Source organism: Lynx canadensis, chromosome D1 (genome assembly GCF_007474595.2).
Source record: "Lynx canadensis isolate LIC74 chromosome D1, mLynCan4.pri.v2, whole genome shotgun sequence".
Classification (NCBI taxonomy): Eukaryota; Metazoa; Chordata; class Mammalia; order Carnivora; family Felidae; genus Lynx; species Lynx canadensis.
In genome coordinates this window covers 47,122,202-47,137,084 of record NC_044312.2, presented here as the reverse complement: position 1 = coordinate 47,137,084, position 14,883 = coordinate 47,122,202, and the positions used below count along the sequence as shown (strand labels likewise).

Here is a 14,883-nt window from a genome sequence, read left to right as displayed (position 1 = left end):
AGCTCAGGTCATGGTCTCACAGTTCGTGGGGTCGAGCCTTGCGTCAGGCTCTGTGCTGACAGCTCAGAGCCTGGAGCCAGCTTTACATTCTGTGTCTCCCTCTCTCTCTCTGCCTCTCCCCCACTCACACTCTGTCTCTCTCTCTCAAAAATAAAATAAAAACATTAAAAAATCTAAAAAAAAAAAGAAAAAATATAGAGATCTGTTGCATAACACTGAATATACTTAACATTACTGAACCAAACATTTTTAAATGGTTAACATGGTAAATTTGATGTTATGTGTTTTTTACCACAATTTTAAAACTAAGGTTAAATACTTTTTAGAGTTGGAAAAATGTGACAGAATTCACTACCAGAAGATTTGCATTCTAAGAAATGACAGTAGAAAGAAAATGATACCAAATGGAATATCTATAAAAAGAATGAAGGGGTATTAAGGAGGGCTCTTGTTGTGTTGAGCATTGGGTGTTATATGTAAGTGATGAATCACTAAATTCTACTCCTGAATCCAATATTACACTACATGTTAACTGGAATCTAAATAAAAATTAAAAAAAATAAATTAACAGTTTTGATAAGGATATGCTTATCATAATTTGAATATCATACTTTGAAATGTAATATTTTGCTTCCAATTAATTATTACTATATGTGCAACTAATTACCAATAGTAATTCCCAATTTTTGTCTTCAAACATTTACATATTTTATAATAAAAAATAAAATTAAAAGGCTAAATAAATGAATAAAAATAAAATAAAATAAATAAATAAAAATAAATAAAAAGAATACTACAGATGGAAAATATGTGGATAAAGGTAAATTTTCTTAGTTTTAAAAGTGTTTTCAGGGAAACCTGGGTGGCTCGGTCCGTTGAGCCTTCAACTTCAGTTCAGGTCATGATCTCATGGCTTGTGAGTTCGAGCCCCGCATTGGGCTCTATGCTGACAGTTCAGAGTCTGAAACCTGCTTTGGATTCTGTGTCTCCCTCTCTGCACCACCCACCCCTGGCTTGTGTGCCACCCCTCCCCAGCTTATGTGTGTGCTCGCTCGCTCTCTCTCAAAAACAAATAAACATTTAAAAAAATGCTTTCAAAGACAAATGACCATTGAAATAAACAAAAAATAACCATGTATTGTGTTGTTTATAACATACTTAGAAGTAAATGTATGATAATAATAAAAAGACCAAGAAGAAATAAAGAAAAGTATACTGTTGTAACATTCTTTTATCATACATAAAATGGTATAATATTACTTGAAGATAGGTTGTGATAAGTTAAAGATGTTGCAGGTTTAGTTGTGTCCCTCCAAAATATATTTGCAAGTTCTAATCCTCAGTACCTGTGAATGCATCCTTATTTGGAAACAGGGTCTTTGCAGATGTAATCAAGTTAAGATGAGGTATATTGGATTAGGGTGGGCCCTTAATGAATGACTAGCATTTTCATTAGACTAGAGAAATTTGGGTACATAGGCACACACAGAGGGGAAAAGACCCTGTGAAGGCACAAAGACACAGGGATAGATGCCATGTGAATACAGAAGAAATTGGAGCAATGCATTGACCAGAGACATCAAGGTTTGCCAGCAAACACCAGAAGCTAGGAGAGAAGCATGGAACAAATTGTCCTTCAACACCTCCAGTAGGAACCAACCCTGCCAATACATTGATTTCAGATTTCTAGCCTCCAAAACAGTGAGCAAATAAATTTGTTGTTGTAAGCTGCCCAGTTTCTGGTACTTTCTTATAGTAGCCTGAGGAAACTAAAACAGGTGTATACAGTACTATACATGCTAAAGCAATCATTGCAATTTTTAAAAAGAACTGTAGGTAATAGGCCAGTAAATGAATAGAATGTAATAAAAAATATTCAATTAGTCAAAACAAACAAACAAAAGCAGAAAGAAAAGGGGGACATAGAACAGATGGAAGAAATAGAAAACAGATTTCAAGGTGATATATTTTAAACCCTGGGATATAAAAATCATATTAAATACAAATGGCCTAACCACCCCCCTTCATTAAAAGTCAGAAATTGTCAATTTAGATTTTAAAAATCCAATTATCTCCTGCCTATAAAGCCTGCATTAAGTACAAAGACACAAGTAGGTTAAAAAGCAAAAGGATAGGGAAAGCTATGTCATATTTATACTAATTTTAAAAAGTTACTGTAGTAGCTATATTAATATTAAACAAAGTGAATTACAAAGCAAAAGATATTAACAAGTATTAAGAAGGTAATTTCATAGTTATACAGGGATCAATTTATCCTAAATATTTATTCATATAATATGGAACTTCAAAACACATGAAGCAAGAACTGATAGAATTGAAAGGAACAATAGGAAAATTTCCATAATAGTTGGAGATTTCATTAACCTCTCAGTGATTGATAGAACAAGTTGGTAGCAATTCAGAAAGGGTAAAAAGTCTTCAACAATGCAATCAACCAATTTGTGATAACTGATGTTTTAGAACACTTGGCACAACAACAGCAGCATATACATTATTTTCAATCAAACATGGAACATTTATCAACATGGACCAGAATCTGGGCTATAAATATCAATAAATTTTAAAGGATCCAAATCATACAAAGTATATTCTGTGACCACAATGGAATTGAATTAGAAATATTAACAGAAAGGTACATGGAGAATTGGAACTATTAGAAAACTAATAAACATACTTCTTTTTTTTTTTTTTTTTATTTTTTTTTTTTCAACGTTTATTTATTTTTGGGACAGAGAGAGACAGAGCATGAACGGGGGAGGGGCAGAGAGAGAGGGAGACACAGAATCGGAAACAGGCTCCAGGCTCTGAGCCATCAGCCCAGAGCCTGACGCGGGGCTCAAACTCAAGGACCGCGAGATTGTGACCTGGCTGAAGTCGGACGCTTAACCGACTGCGCCACCCAGGCGCCCCAATAAACATACTTCTAAATAACTCATGGATCAAAGAAAAAAAGCAAAGAGAAATTAGAAAGTGTTTTGAACCAGGGGCTCCTGGCTGACTCAGTTGTTTAAGCATCCAACTTTGGCTCAGGTCATGATCTCATGGTTCAGTTCTTGAGTTCGAGCCCCACATCAGGCTCTGTGCTGACGCTCAGAGCCTGGAGCCTGCTTCAGATTCGGTGTCTCCTTCTCTGTCTTCCCCTCCCCACTCACACTCTATCTCTCTGTCTCTCTCTCAAAAATAAATATTTAAAAAAATTTAAAAAAGAAAGTGTTTTGAACCAAATTAAAATGATAAACATTTCAAAATATGTGGGATACAGTTAAAGCAGTACTTGGAGGGAAATTCATAGCACTAAACACATATGTTGGGGGTGGGGGAAAGATCTCACTTCAAATGACCTCAGCTCCTTCCTAAAGAATTTGGAGATAAGCCCCCGATTCTTGATTTCAGCTCAGGTCATGATATCATGTTAGTGGGTTGGAGCCCCATTACAGGTTCTGTGCTGCTGGTGTGAGCCTGCTTGGGATTCTCTGTCCCTCTGTCCCTCCCCTGCTCCTCAAAATAAATAAATAAATTTAAAAAAAAATTATAAATAGAGGAGCAACTAAATCCCAGGTAGGAAGAAGAAAACAAATAATATAGATCAAAGTACAAAACAATCAAATTGAAGACAAAAAAATAACCAAAAAAAAAAAAAAAAAACACAATGAAATTTAAAAAAGAAAAAACAATCCGGTTACTTGAGAAGATCAAACCAACCATTAGTCAGATTGACCACTCAAAAAAAGAGAAGACACAAATGACAGATATCAAGAGAAATGTGATCTCACTACCCATTCTACAGACTTAAAGGCTAATAAGAAAATATAGTAAACAATTTAAGCTAATAATTTGAGAATTTAGATGAAATGGACGTTTCTTCTTGTGAAGAACTGATTTTTTAAATAAAATCTCAATTACTAAATTGCTTTTATTACTTCAGAATGGCATGCTGCAGATACTGTACAGCACGAATATTTATAGATTTTAAAATTAGCTTAAAACCGTTAAAAATTAAATTTGAGTATAGAATGGAGACAAAGTAGTCACTTGCGCACGCACTCACGCGTGCGAACAGACGTTACGGTTAGCATCTTAAGCTGGTTTTCTCAAACTGTCTCTGACTTTTACCTAGGAAACTTTCCAGGTGAGGAGTATACTGGCTTTTTGGCTTGGAATCTGAGGACCTGTTTTAATTTTCTGGTTTATTGACCAGCGACGATTTGACATTGGATAAATTCCTCCCAGCCAAAGGAGTTTTGGGCGCTCTTCTGCTCACCTCGCCAATGAAATTTTCCCTCTTTATTTTGAATACCTTTCTCCTTGATAAAGCTCAGTGATTTCCAAAGCAACCTTGGCAAGCACTTTTATAGGATCCTCACAACTTTACAAAATAATCAAGGAGAGTATTATTTCCCCTCCTGTTTTATAGATGAGAAAAGAACCAATGGAGACGAGAACTGAGAGGTCTTCAGAGGCTTGGTCCAAGACTTTGGTTCTCAATTGTTCTGACTTACGAAGCCACTAGCTCTCTCACTCTCTAGTTTTTCTTTCACCATAATTCACCCAACCCTTTTTTTTTATAAGCAGTCCTCAGCAGGGCACCAGAGATCCTCAGGAAAAAACAAACAAACAAACAAAAAAAAAACAAAACAAAACCCTCGCTTGCTCTTGAGGTGTTCAGACTGTGGTGGAACATTTAACCAGATCACAACGTAGCACGGGAACTTAAGATTCAAGGGAGAATAAAAAACCGATGGAGCCAAGAAATCTCAGCTTCTTTTAACTACCTATAGCATGCCAAGGGCTGTACAGTTTTCTATATACCCTATCTCAACACATGAGGTTGGCTCTATTGGCCAGGAACTGAAGTAATGTGTCCAAGGTAGGTTTTCAGTGAAAGGAGAAGCATTACGGTCACTCTGATACCGAAATTGCACAATTTCCACAGACTCTGTCCTGGAAGGCGGGGGATAGGTTGTTAACAAGTACCCTCTGCGCTCGCCGAAAACCTACTCCTCACTCAGCGACCCACCACTTCCCTCGGCTGAACTCCCCAAGCAGGAAGTTACTAGTGCAGGCAACCTCTGTGCTGGAAGCCCAATCAGCGCCCGCGACCCGGCGCCTGCCTGACCCGAGTCACGTGTCAGCCAAAGATGGCTGCGTTCAGGCTAGTTGAGCAAAGGTTGGCGTGAACCCCAGCGTGCCGAGGAGGGTTGTGAGCAGAGCATAAGGTAATGGCATTCTGGGGAAAGGGTGCAGTAAATGTTCGGGCACCAAGAGAGGTACAACGCGGTGACGTGCCGCTCACCTGCAGCGCGGGAATGAGATCCACTGACTGGGTCGGAAGAGGGAGGAGGGGAGACGACGCCTACCGTCTCTTCACTTTACATCCTAGAAGAAAAGACCTTATATTTAAATTAAGCTAATAGAAAAAAAAAAAAGTCTGCGTTTGAATTTAATCCTGGCTTTACTGCTAATAGCCAGGGTGACCCTGGCCTAACTTAATTTTCAGAGGCCCCACTTGGCCCTTTGCCTATCTAAGAGCTATCCTGAGGGATGTGAGATAGCTAAGGCAAAAGCTTTTAAAAATGTTTGTAGGATTTAAAGGTGACATTGTTTTGGACTTGGATTCATTATGTTTTTGTTTTGATTTTATTAAAATTTTTTTTGAAAGTAATCTTTACACCCAAAGTGGGGCTCAAACTCACGACCCCCGAAATCAAGAGTCGCATGCTCTTTGAACTGAGGACCCCCGAGATCAAGAGTCGCATGCTCTTCGGACTGAGCAGCCAGGCACCCCTGGATGTATTGTTAGTAACGCAGATACAAAGGCCTACTGCAGGCTGCTATGGCAGAACTTTTTTGAATTAAGGAAGACTTTTAATAGCCACATGTTAGAAAAAGCTAGTTCACAGAACTCGGAACCTCGTCAATATGCAGAGCATAAAATAGAAAACTAGTCCAGCAGCAGGCTGGACTTTCTAAGGAAACAATTTATTTCAGAACTATATACATCGTACACTTTCTCAGTACATTTTTTAGATTTTTTTTAATAATATCTATTTTAGAAGGAGAGACAGAGCGTGAGCGGGGGAGGGGCAGAGAGGGAGGGAGACAGAATCTGAAACAGGCTCTGCGGTGTCAGCGCAGAGGGGTCTTGAACTCAGGAACAGCGAGATCACGACCCGAGCTGAAGTCGGTGGCTTAACCGACTGAGCCAGCCAGGCGCCCCAAATTTCTCTGTATATACTGAATTTATATATCTATCCACACAACACACGTGCGCCTCCAGCACATAAACAGAATTATTCAAAGTTCCTGTAGGTCAGAGATGGTGTCTGTCATGGTACTATAACCAAGACCCTCAAAAAGTTTGTGTCCAGGAAACTAGATGTAAATTTCTAAGTCTATATTGTACTTATTAATTTTAAATCTAGGGATATGAAATTTCATTTCACTCAACATGTTCCAAATGAGGTCTTATATCTAACAGGTACCCAGCAAGAAATCGGTGTTGTAAATTAATCTCATAGCAAATGTATAACAAGAATCTAATTTCATAAAACTGTGTTGTATTTTGCTGTTATTTCTGAACTTTTGCTTTGAACTCTGCTACCTTGAAATCTTGTTTAATGAGCTAAATCTTCAGGCTAATACTCATAGTTCACCATCCCCCTACTCTACATTACTAGCTGGCCCGTTAGAGAAAGTGTGCAGATTTCTACTTTAGGGTATACCTGAAAGTGAAATTGATTATATGTTTCTTCTACCTACTAAACAATACCAAATTCTTTATTCTAAAGTGGTTGTATCCAAAGTGGGTACAGTGTACACTTTGACCAGTGGCACATGAGAGTTCCAGTTACCCAGCATTTTTGCCAGTAATTGAAATTGTGAGGTTTTAATTTAGCCAACCCAGGTACAGACTGATATCTCATGGTGGTTTTAATTTTTTATAATGAGGTTAAACATATTTTCATATTTATTGGCTGTTTGCTTCCCTCTTTGTGAAAGTACCTGTTCAAACCTTGTGCCAACTTTTCTATTGGGTTGCTTGCCTTTTTCTTGATATATGCACTTCTTTACATATTCTGGGTACTAACTGCTCCTCTGTCGGTTATATTGCAGACATTTTCTCCCAGACTGGCTTATCTTTATAGTAGCTATTGATCAACCCAAGTTCTTAATTTTAATCAGTAATATTGGCTTAATGTTAGCTTTAGGTGTTATGTTTAGTGCTGTTTACAAATTCAGAAATATTTTAAGGATTATAAAGCTATTCTGTATTTCCTAGAAGCTTTATGGGTTGCTTTTCATGTTCTGATTCTATTTCACTTAGAATATATTTTTTGGTATGGTGTGTATGCATTGATTTTTCAGATTATGAATTCAAGCTATAGCTAATTTTTTAATTAAATATTTATGGTATTTATAAAGCTTTTTATAAGCCTTTTTGTTGTTTTTCTATAGATACATATTATTGAGAAATATTTAATTTTTTAAGGCTCAAGATGAAAAATCATGAACCAGATGATACTGTCAAGGAAGACTTAATTTTCAATATCATAACCAGAAAAATTAACCACCTCCCAGAAGCAGAAAGGTAATTTAATTTAAATTTAATTTAAAAATATCTTTTACCAGGTGGATTTTCGTCATTCGTTCATTATCTCACATTTATTTGATTTGAATATAAACATAAAATGTCAGAAGGAAACTGAGTTCTTTTTCTTGCCTTACTGAGAAAACCCAAGACCAGGAGAGGTTAACTATTTTGCTTGAAGTTAAGGCTAGAATTCATGCCTTTGGACATATCTAATTATATGATAGTGCTCAGTTTTTCCATTTGGGTAAGAGTATAGTCAGTTGTGAACATTTATAGACTCATCTAAATAATAGACCTTTAAGATGGCTTTTATCAACGTTTTTTTTTTTTTTTATTTATTTTTGGGACAGAGAGACAGAGCATGAACGGGGGAGGGGCAGAGAGAGAGGGAGACACAGAATCGGAAACAGGCTCCAGGCTCCGAGCCATCAGCCCAGAGCCTGACGCGGGGCTCGAACTCACGGAGCGCGAGATCGTGACCTGGCTGAAGTCGGACGCTTAACCGACTGCGCCATCCAGGCGCCCCTAAGATGGCTTTTAAATTGTCTTGTCAGTTTATTTCTAGAACTATGTTTTACAGTCCAAGAGAGTGCCATGTGACACACATGACAAGAAATGCCAGAGAAATGAGATCATGGCTTAAAGATCTGTATTATTAAATAGAAAAAGGCTATATAGGAAACAGAGTATCTCTGAAGACAGCACTGAATAGTGCATTTCTATAGCAAGAAGACCTCTCTGAATAGGTTCCATTTAAAGAGAAATTATGAGACCAAAAAGCATGAAGGCGAGCCAGCCTAGGGAGGAGAGAGACACAGTATCTCAGGCAGAGGGGATGGTATATGCCTAGGCCACAAGGTGGCAAAATGTTGATCATACCTGAGGAACCAGTGTTACTGAAAAACAGGGAAGTGGGCATAAGATTGAAGGAAAAGGAAGAGTTCTAAGCAGGGAATGATGTGATCCAGGTAACATTTCTAAAGAACATTCCAGTTGCTTTGGGGAACTAGATTTAAGGTAGGAGAGAAATTTAAGACCAGTAAGAAAACTGGTATAGTAATGTTGGTAGGTGGTGATGGCAGGGGTGGGGTCATTGGACATGAAAAAGGTGGATTTGAAATACATTTTGGAGTAAATTCCAGATACATTCTTGAGTAAATTCCAGTCTTGCTGCTACTTAGCCCAACAAGAGAGAACCTATAGACCAAGGGCAGTAATAAGAACTTGGTGAGATTTCATAAGCTGTATATCCTACAGCTCTTCCCCCACCACACACACACACACACACACACACACACACACACACACCCATTGTACGTCCTTTTGTTGTTTTCCTGAGGGAGGTAACAGAACTTTTCAAGCAATAAAGGGCCTGTGTCCATGTTTCCAGCTCAGTAAGGTAGAGAGCCAGAAAGACTGAAATAATAGGTGGTGGCAGCTTTGAAAAGAGCAGGCTATCTCACTGGGACTTTCACCAAATAAGAATGCAGAAACAGTGGGGAAGCAAGCTGGAACTGCATAGTAAGTAAGCTTTAATTTGGAAGTAAAAATTGCTCTCAGGCATTGGCACCCGAACAGAGCAGATGACAGTGTCTCCTTATCTTTGACTTATTTCATATTTTTACCATTCCTATTTTCTTATCCTTGTTTTCTTAAGTTTGAATCCTCACCTGGTCTTGCATTATCATTAGATATGTTTAATAGGTATTTGAAAAGTCCTGAGGTGTATGAAACTTTAATATCAAAAACTTCACTTTCTGATCTACAAAATAATTTTATGTACCATATATTTCATTGCCACTTAATTGTGATCTTCTATTTCATGTGTTTCATTCATGTTGTCTAGTTGTTTTGTGTGTGTCTTGCCAAACAGTCATGAGTTTCTAGTAGTATAGGCACTTTCTTGGAAAACTGACTTGCAAAGGAGCTGCTAGAAACTGTTTTGTACTGAATTACTAAAAAATGTGACTCTAAACCATAAGAAATTAAAATTTGGGAGGCCATAAACTTTGCTATTCAAAAATACAAAAATACGTAGGTCTTTCACTTTCATGGGTTTTCTGTTATTGTTTGGAAGGTTCTCTAGGCTCTCCTCACTTTTTAAATGTATCTTGTGTACCCTAAGTTTCTAAACTGCCTCTCTCTTATACTTCCATTACCATTTCAATAGACTTGTTTTATCTCATGCTCACATGTCTTTCATCCTCCAATAATAAACTATGAAAACACTGAAGGTAGAAGATAAGATAATTTTTTGTCTCCAGCATCAAGTCTGCTGCGTGTAGTAGGTACTCAGTGATTGAATGACAAGCACCATTATGATTGCAGAGTGACAGGTAAGAAAAGTAATGCCTTATACAATGTAGGAAGCTCAATTAGGAATTCCTAGAAAAACTTTTTAAGATGAGTGTTAACCACAGAAATTAGGGGGCATTGTGTGGGTCGTCTGGCTAAATAAATAATGAGAAATTTTTAGAGTTTGATGCCTGTGTTGTAGATGGCAAGGCAGGTGGTAGAAAAGTGGTAGGCTAAAGAGTCTGGAGTACTTTCAGTATCCAGCAATAAGTTTAGGTATTATTTTTTCCAAAACTAAAGAAAGCATGGAACATGCATTTTAAGATTCATACATACCTTGGCTAAAAACCAATTCTACCACTTACTAGCTCAAAACATCAATTTCTTCTTTATTTCAGTGGGTTGTTGTAAAGTACCTAGCATAGGATATCCCTTAAATATTAGTACTCCTCCACCTCCCTATCCTGATTCTAATCCTTCAGGGTAAAGTGAAAGGAAACCTATTAATTTCACCTTAATGAATGCCTTTTAGGTGTCAGGTGCTACTGAAAACAAGACAAATATATCTTTGTATCCATTATCTTCAAGTTATTTACTTGAAGACTGGTGGGGAAGCCTGACATAGAAGTGTTTGTAAGATAGATCCACCTTATCATCTGTTGTGCTAGAGTTAAGTATTGGGTATTGTGGGAGCCCAAAGAAGAGGCATTCACAAGACCCTTCAGAAGCTCTTCCCGGTTACATTGTTGTGGGAAATTTCTATACTGTCTCATGCAAAATCACAAAGTCCATTCAGCAAGATCTAAATGTATCACTCTATCCTTAATTGTTGAACAAATTCAAAAGACCTTAGAATAGAAATCTATACATAAAACATTATTCTAAAAGGTTTTTGTTTTACGGAACTCTAAGGGATAAATGTGGTATCCTGTTATTCCTATAATTCTGTCGTGTTTACACCAGAATTGTTGGACAGCACACACAAAAAAAGTTACTCTTTTTTTCTCACCATTCAGGAATCTATTTGAACATGGATCAGTTTATATCGGACTTAATGCTGCTCTCTGTGGTCTAATAGCAAATAGTCTTTTTCGACGCATCTTAAACGTGACACAGGCTCGTATAGCTGCTGGCTTACCAATGGCAGTGATCCCATTTTTGACTGCGCATGCATCTTACAAAGGTTTTGTAAATCTACCTTTGAATACAGGTAAATTCGATTTCACTATCACCAGAGTTTGCTTTGGTATATATTATTTGCACTTTACATTAATCCTTAAATATTAACACCAGGTTAATATGATATATCTTAGTCGGTGCATGGATAAGACTGAAACTTGCTAGCCTGTGTAAAGTGGCAGTTCATATAACAAGTTAGTCTTCTATGCAAGTGAAATGCACACTCATAGCAGTTATAGTTTTCTTTAGCTAAGTTCTTTCCCACAATACTTAAAGAAATATGTGTAATTTTTTTTTAAATGCTTCCTTAGTTTTCTTTTTTCTTTTTTAACATTTATTTATTTTTGAGATAGAGAGAGACAGAGCATGAATGGGGGAGGGTCAGAGAGAGAGGGAGACACAGAATCTGAAACAGGCTCCAGGCTCTTAGCTGTCAGCACAGAGCCCGACTTGGGGCTCGAACTCACAGACCGTGAGATCATGACCTGAGCCGAAGTCAGACACTTAACCGACTGAGCCACCCAGGCACCCCACTGCCTTAGTTTTCAAAAGAATTGTATAGAGGAAAAAAGGGGGGGAAAAACTGAAGGGAATAAGACCCTTTGTAGATTAAATCTCCCAATGCACTAAATGTATATACAAGAATTACAAATATATGGAGACTTCATTTCCTTTTGATTGTTTACCGTATGTGCTGAGTGTTTTCAGTATAAGCATACCTTGGAAATATTGCAGGTTAGCCAGACTACTGCAATAAAGTGAATGTTTTAGCAAAGTCCAGAGAATTTTTTGGTTTCCCAGTGCATATAAAAGTTATGTTTACAATACGCTATAGTCTGTTTAAAGTGTACAATAGCATTATGTCTAAAAAAACCAATGCATGTACCTTAAAAATATTGCTGTCATTTAAGCTTTGAACGAGTGGTAATCACTGGTTACAGATCACCATTCACCATAACAAATGTAACAATAATGAAAAAGTGTGAAATGTTATGAGAATTACCAAAATATGACACAGAGACATGAAGTGGGCAAATGCTGCTGGGAAAATGGTGCCTACAGACTTACGCAAAACAGAGTTGCCACAAACCTTCAATTAAAAAAAAAAAATGCATTACCTGCAAAGCATGATAAAATGAAGCACAATAAAACAAGGTATGCCTGTATGGCTAATCATGAAAATTTTTTGACTGATTTCAAATAAAAATATTATTACTGCAGGTGATGGTCAGATGGAAGGGAGATAGTCCACTTAAATTCTCTTAAGTGTTCCAAATTGGTTTAAACTGGATGAATATTTTGCATGAATCCCCATGATCACTGTGGAAAGAATTTTTAAGATCTAGGGAAACCTACCACCCAGTGAACCGAACAGACTAAAACTTAAAGTTATTAATTTAGCTTTCTGTTTTTAAAATAGCTTATACTAATTTGGAAATGAATAAAGAATTTTATGAAAATAGTCACGCTATATAATATAAAAACAGAAAATGAAGTACAAATCATTTTTTAAAAATGAGTTACAAGTTTCCTGAAGACAGATTACCTCAGGTTTGCCAATACAAGTGCAGAAAGCAGAAGCAGTGCAAACTGAGATTATTATATTCAAGTTCAAAACAAATTAGAGTATTTTTCCTAAGATGGTTTCGTTATTCATGGCCATTTTAGGTTATCCATACATATTATACCTTCTAATATGCCTTGTAGATTTGTATTTGCTGCCTGAAAATTGAGTTCTTTGTGACACATTTAAGATAAGCTTGCATTTTTAAAATCATGTTTGCTTGACTATCATGACCATTTTAGAACTGATTTATTTCCTAGGTGATTTGAATTGTGAAACCTGTACCATAACACGGGGTGGACTGGTTGGTCTTGTTTTTGGTGGTCTGTACCCTGTTTTCTTGGCTATACCTGTGAATGGTGGCCTAGCAGCCAGGTAGGATTCTTTTTTTTCCTCATAATCATTGAAAAACTTCAAAAATATATAAATGACTACTTCTCAAGAATTTGAAAACAGTTATACCTCTTGGGTATATAGGTTCGTAACCTTAATTTGTTTATTGAATGCCAGCTACAAAGCTGCAAACATTACTCTGCCAAGCATGAGAGCTTTCATTAAAGAAAAATTCCATCACAAAATGGCTAGCTATAAGCCAAATGTTGCAGTTATTTTCTGATGAATTCATATCTAGCAATATAAGCTATATGAGCCTTCAAAGGTAAAGTGGATAAAGGGTCAAAAAACCCAAAAGTATGGTTTTAAAGACTAATGATATCAAAGAGAATAACCGAATTACCTTAATCTTTACCTAAACTAGTTTTATCTTAAGACTTCTGGGATTAATAGATATTGTACCATTTGATACAACTGTCTTTTCTAGAGAATTGCCTCAATGTTTTCTTATAGGTATGAGTCAGCCCTGCTACCAGAAAAAGGAAACATCTTAACTTACTGGACTAGAATTTCTAAGCCTGTCTTTAGAAAGATGTTATTTCCCATTTTGCTCCAGACCATGTTTGCAGCATACCTTGGATCTAGACAATATAAATTAGTTATAAAGGCTCTTCAGTTACCTGAACCTGGCCTAGAAATTCAGTGATTGTTAAACAACTTTGTACACAAAAATAAAACTGTAATGTATGAATAAATGTCTAGTGTATGAATAAACATACATTTGTTAATTTATCACATGAGGTACAGTTCTGGGACTGATAACATTAAGGCAACACAAGGCAACACAAGGCTGAATACCAGTAAGGGCCATCCCTTTAAACAAGAGTGTAACTTCTTTAATTTGCCCACTGTTCTCTTTCACTTCACTTGCTCCACTCCTTTACATTAAGCATATTTTGGTCCATAATACAGGAAAAATAGCCTTACAGCAGTTTTAACTGAAAGCCTCATAAAGAATCCAAGCTGGAATGAAAATGGGAGGCAGGGATGAGGATCAGTTCACTACAGCAAATGTTACTCACACTTCCGTTTTCCCAATTCACTCTTTCCATTGGTATTATTAATCCATAGAAGTTTAGAACATATTTAACAACCTTCCTCACAGAGGGATCAATCCTTACAGTCTTAAAGATGGTAGGCTCAGCTGAAGCTGATATGTTGATATTGCCAATACAGTGATAGAATGATAGAGTTAACGATTTAAAGAGTCATCTTAATTATCTCTGGAAATCTATGTTCTTGTAAGATCAAGGCAAATTCTACCTCTGAAGATTCCATCTAGTATGGGATAACCCTTTGGGGTCACATACCCAGACTTTTTTTTTTTTTTTTTTTTTTTAAGCTGTGTGGTGTTAATTGAGCAACTTAACCTCTCTGGTCCTCAGTTTCTTCAACAGTAACCTCACTCAAGATTGGTATTATGGAATATATGGAAGTTGACTAACCCACCACCTGACATAAATAGTAGCACTTAAATAGAACACTCTTCCTATTGCTCCCGGTTTTGTTTTCTGAAATAGCCTCATCTAATATTCCTCATTTCCTAAGACAGATCATTTAAATTTTCTAAGTGACATATTACATTCCTCTTCCTAAAACTTTTCATCTCATTTCTTTTTTTTTTTTTTTTTAATTTTTTTTTTCAACATTTATTTATTTTTGGGACAGAGAGAGACAGAGCATGAACGGGGGAGGGACAGAGAGAGAGGGAGACACAGAATCAGAAACAGGCTCCAGGCTCTGAGCCATCAGCCCAGAGCCCGACGCGGGGCTCGAACTCACGGACCGCGAGATTGTGACCTGGCTGAAGTCGGACGCTTAACCGACTGCGCCACCCAGG

At 37.0% G+C, this 14,883-nt stretch overlaps 1 protein-coding gene across 2 annotated transcripts; it reads left to right on the top strand.

Moving 5' to 3' along the window:
* Positions 1–5,140: 5,140 nt before the first annotated feature.
* TMEM126A (transmembrane protein 126A) lies at positions 5,141–13,734 on the top strand. 2 transcript variants are annotated; one of them, XM_030332420.1, is made up of 5 exons: positions 5,141–5,237; positions 7,511–7,609; positions 10,924–11,117; positions 12,911–13,025; positions 13,497–13,734. In XM_030332420.1, the coding sequence occupies exons 2-5, from the start codon at positions 7,518–7,520 to the stop codon at positions 13,687–13,689; spliced, it is 594 nt and encodes a 197-aa protein (XP_030188280.1). In that variant the 5' UTR covers positions 5,141–5,237; positions 7,511–7,517; the 3' UTR covers positions 13,690–13,734. The 2 variants fall into 2 exon arrangements, with proteins under 2 accessions (XP_030188280.1, XP_030188281.1); XM_030332421.1 differs by having other exon boundaries at positions 7,477–7,609.
* The last annotated feature ends 1,149 nt before the right edge of the window (positions 13,735–14,883 follow it).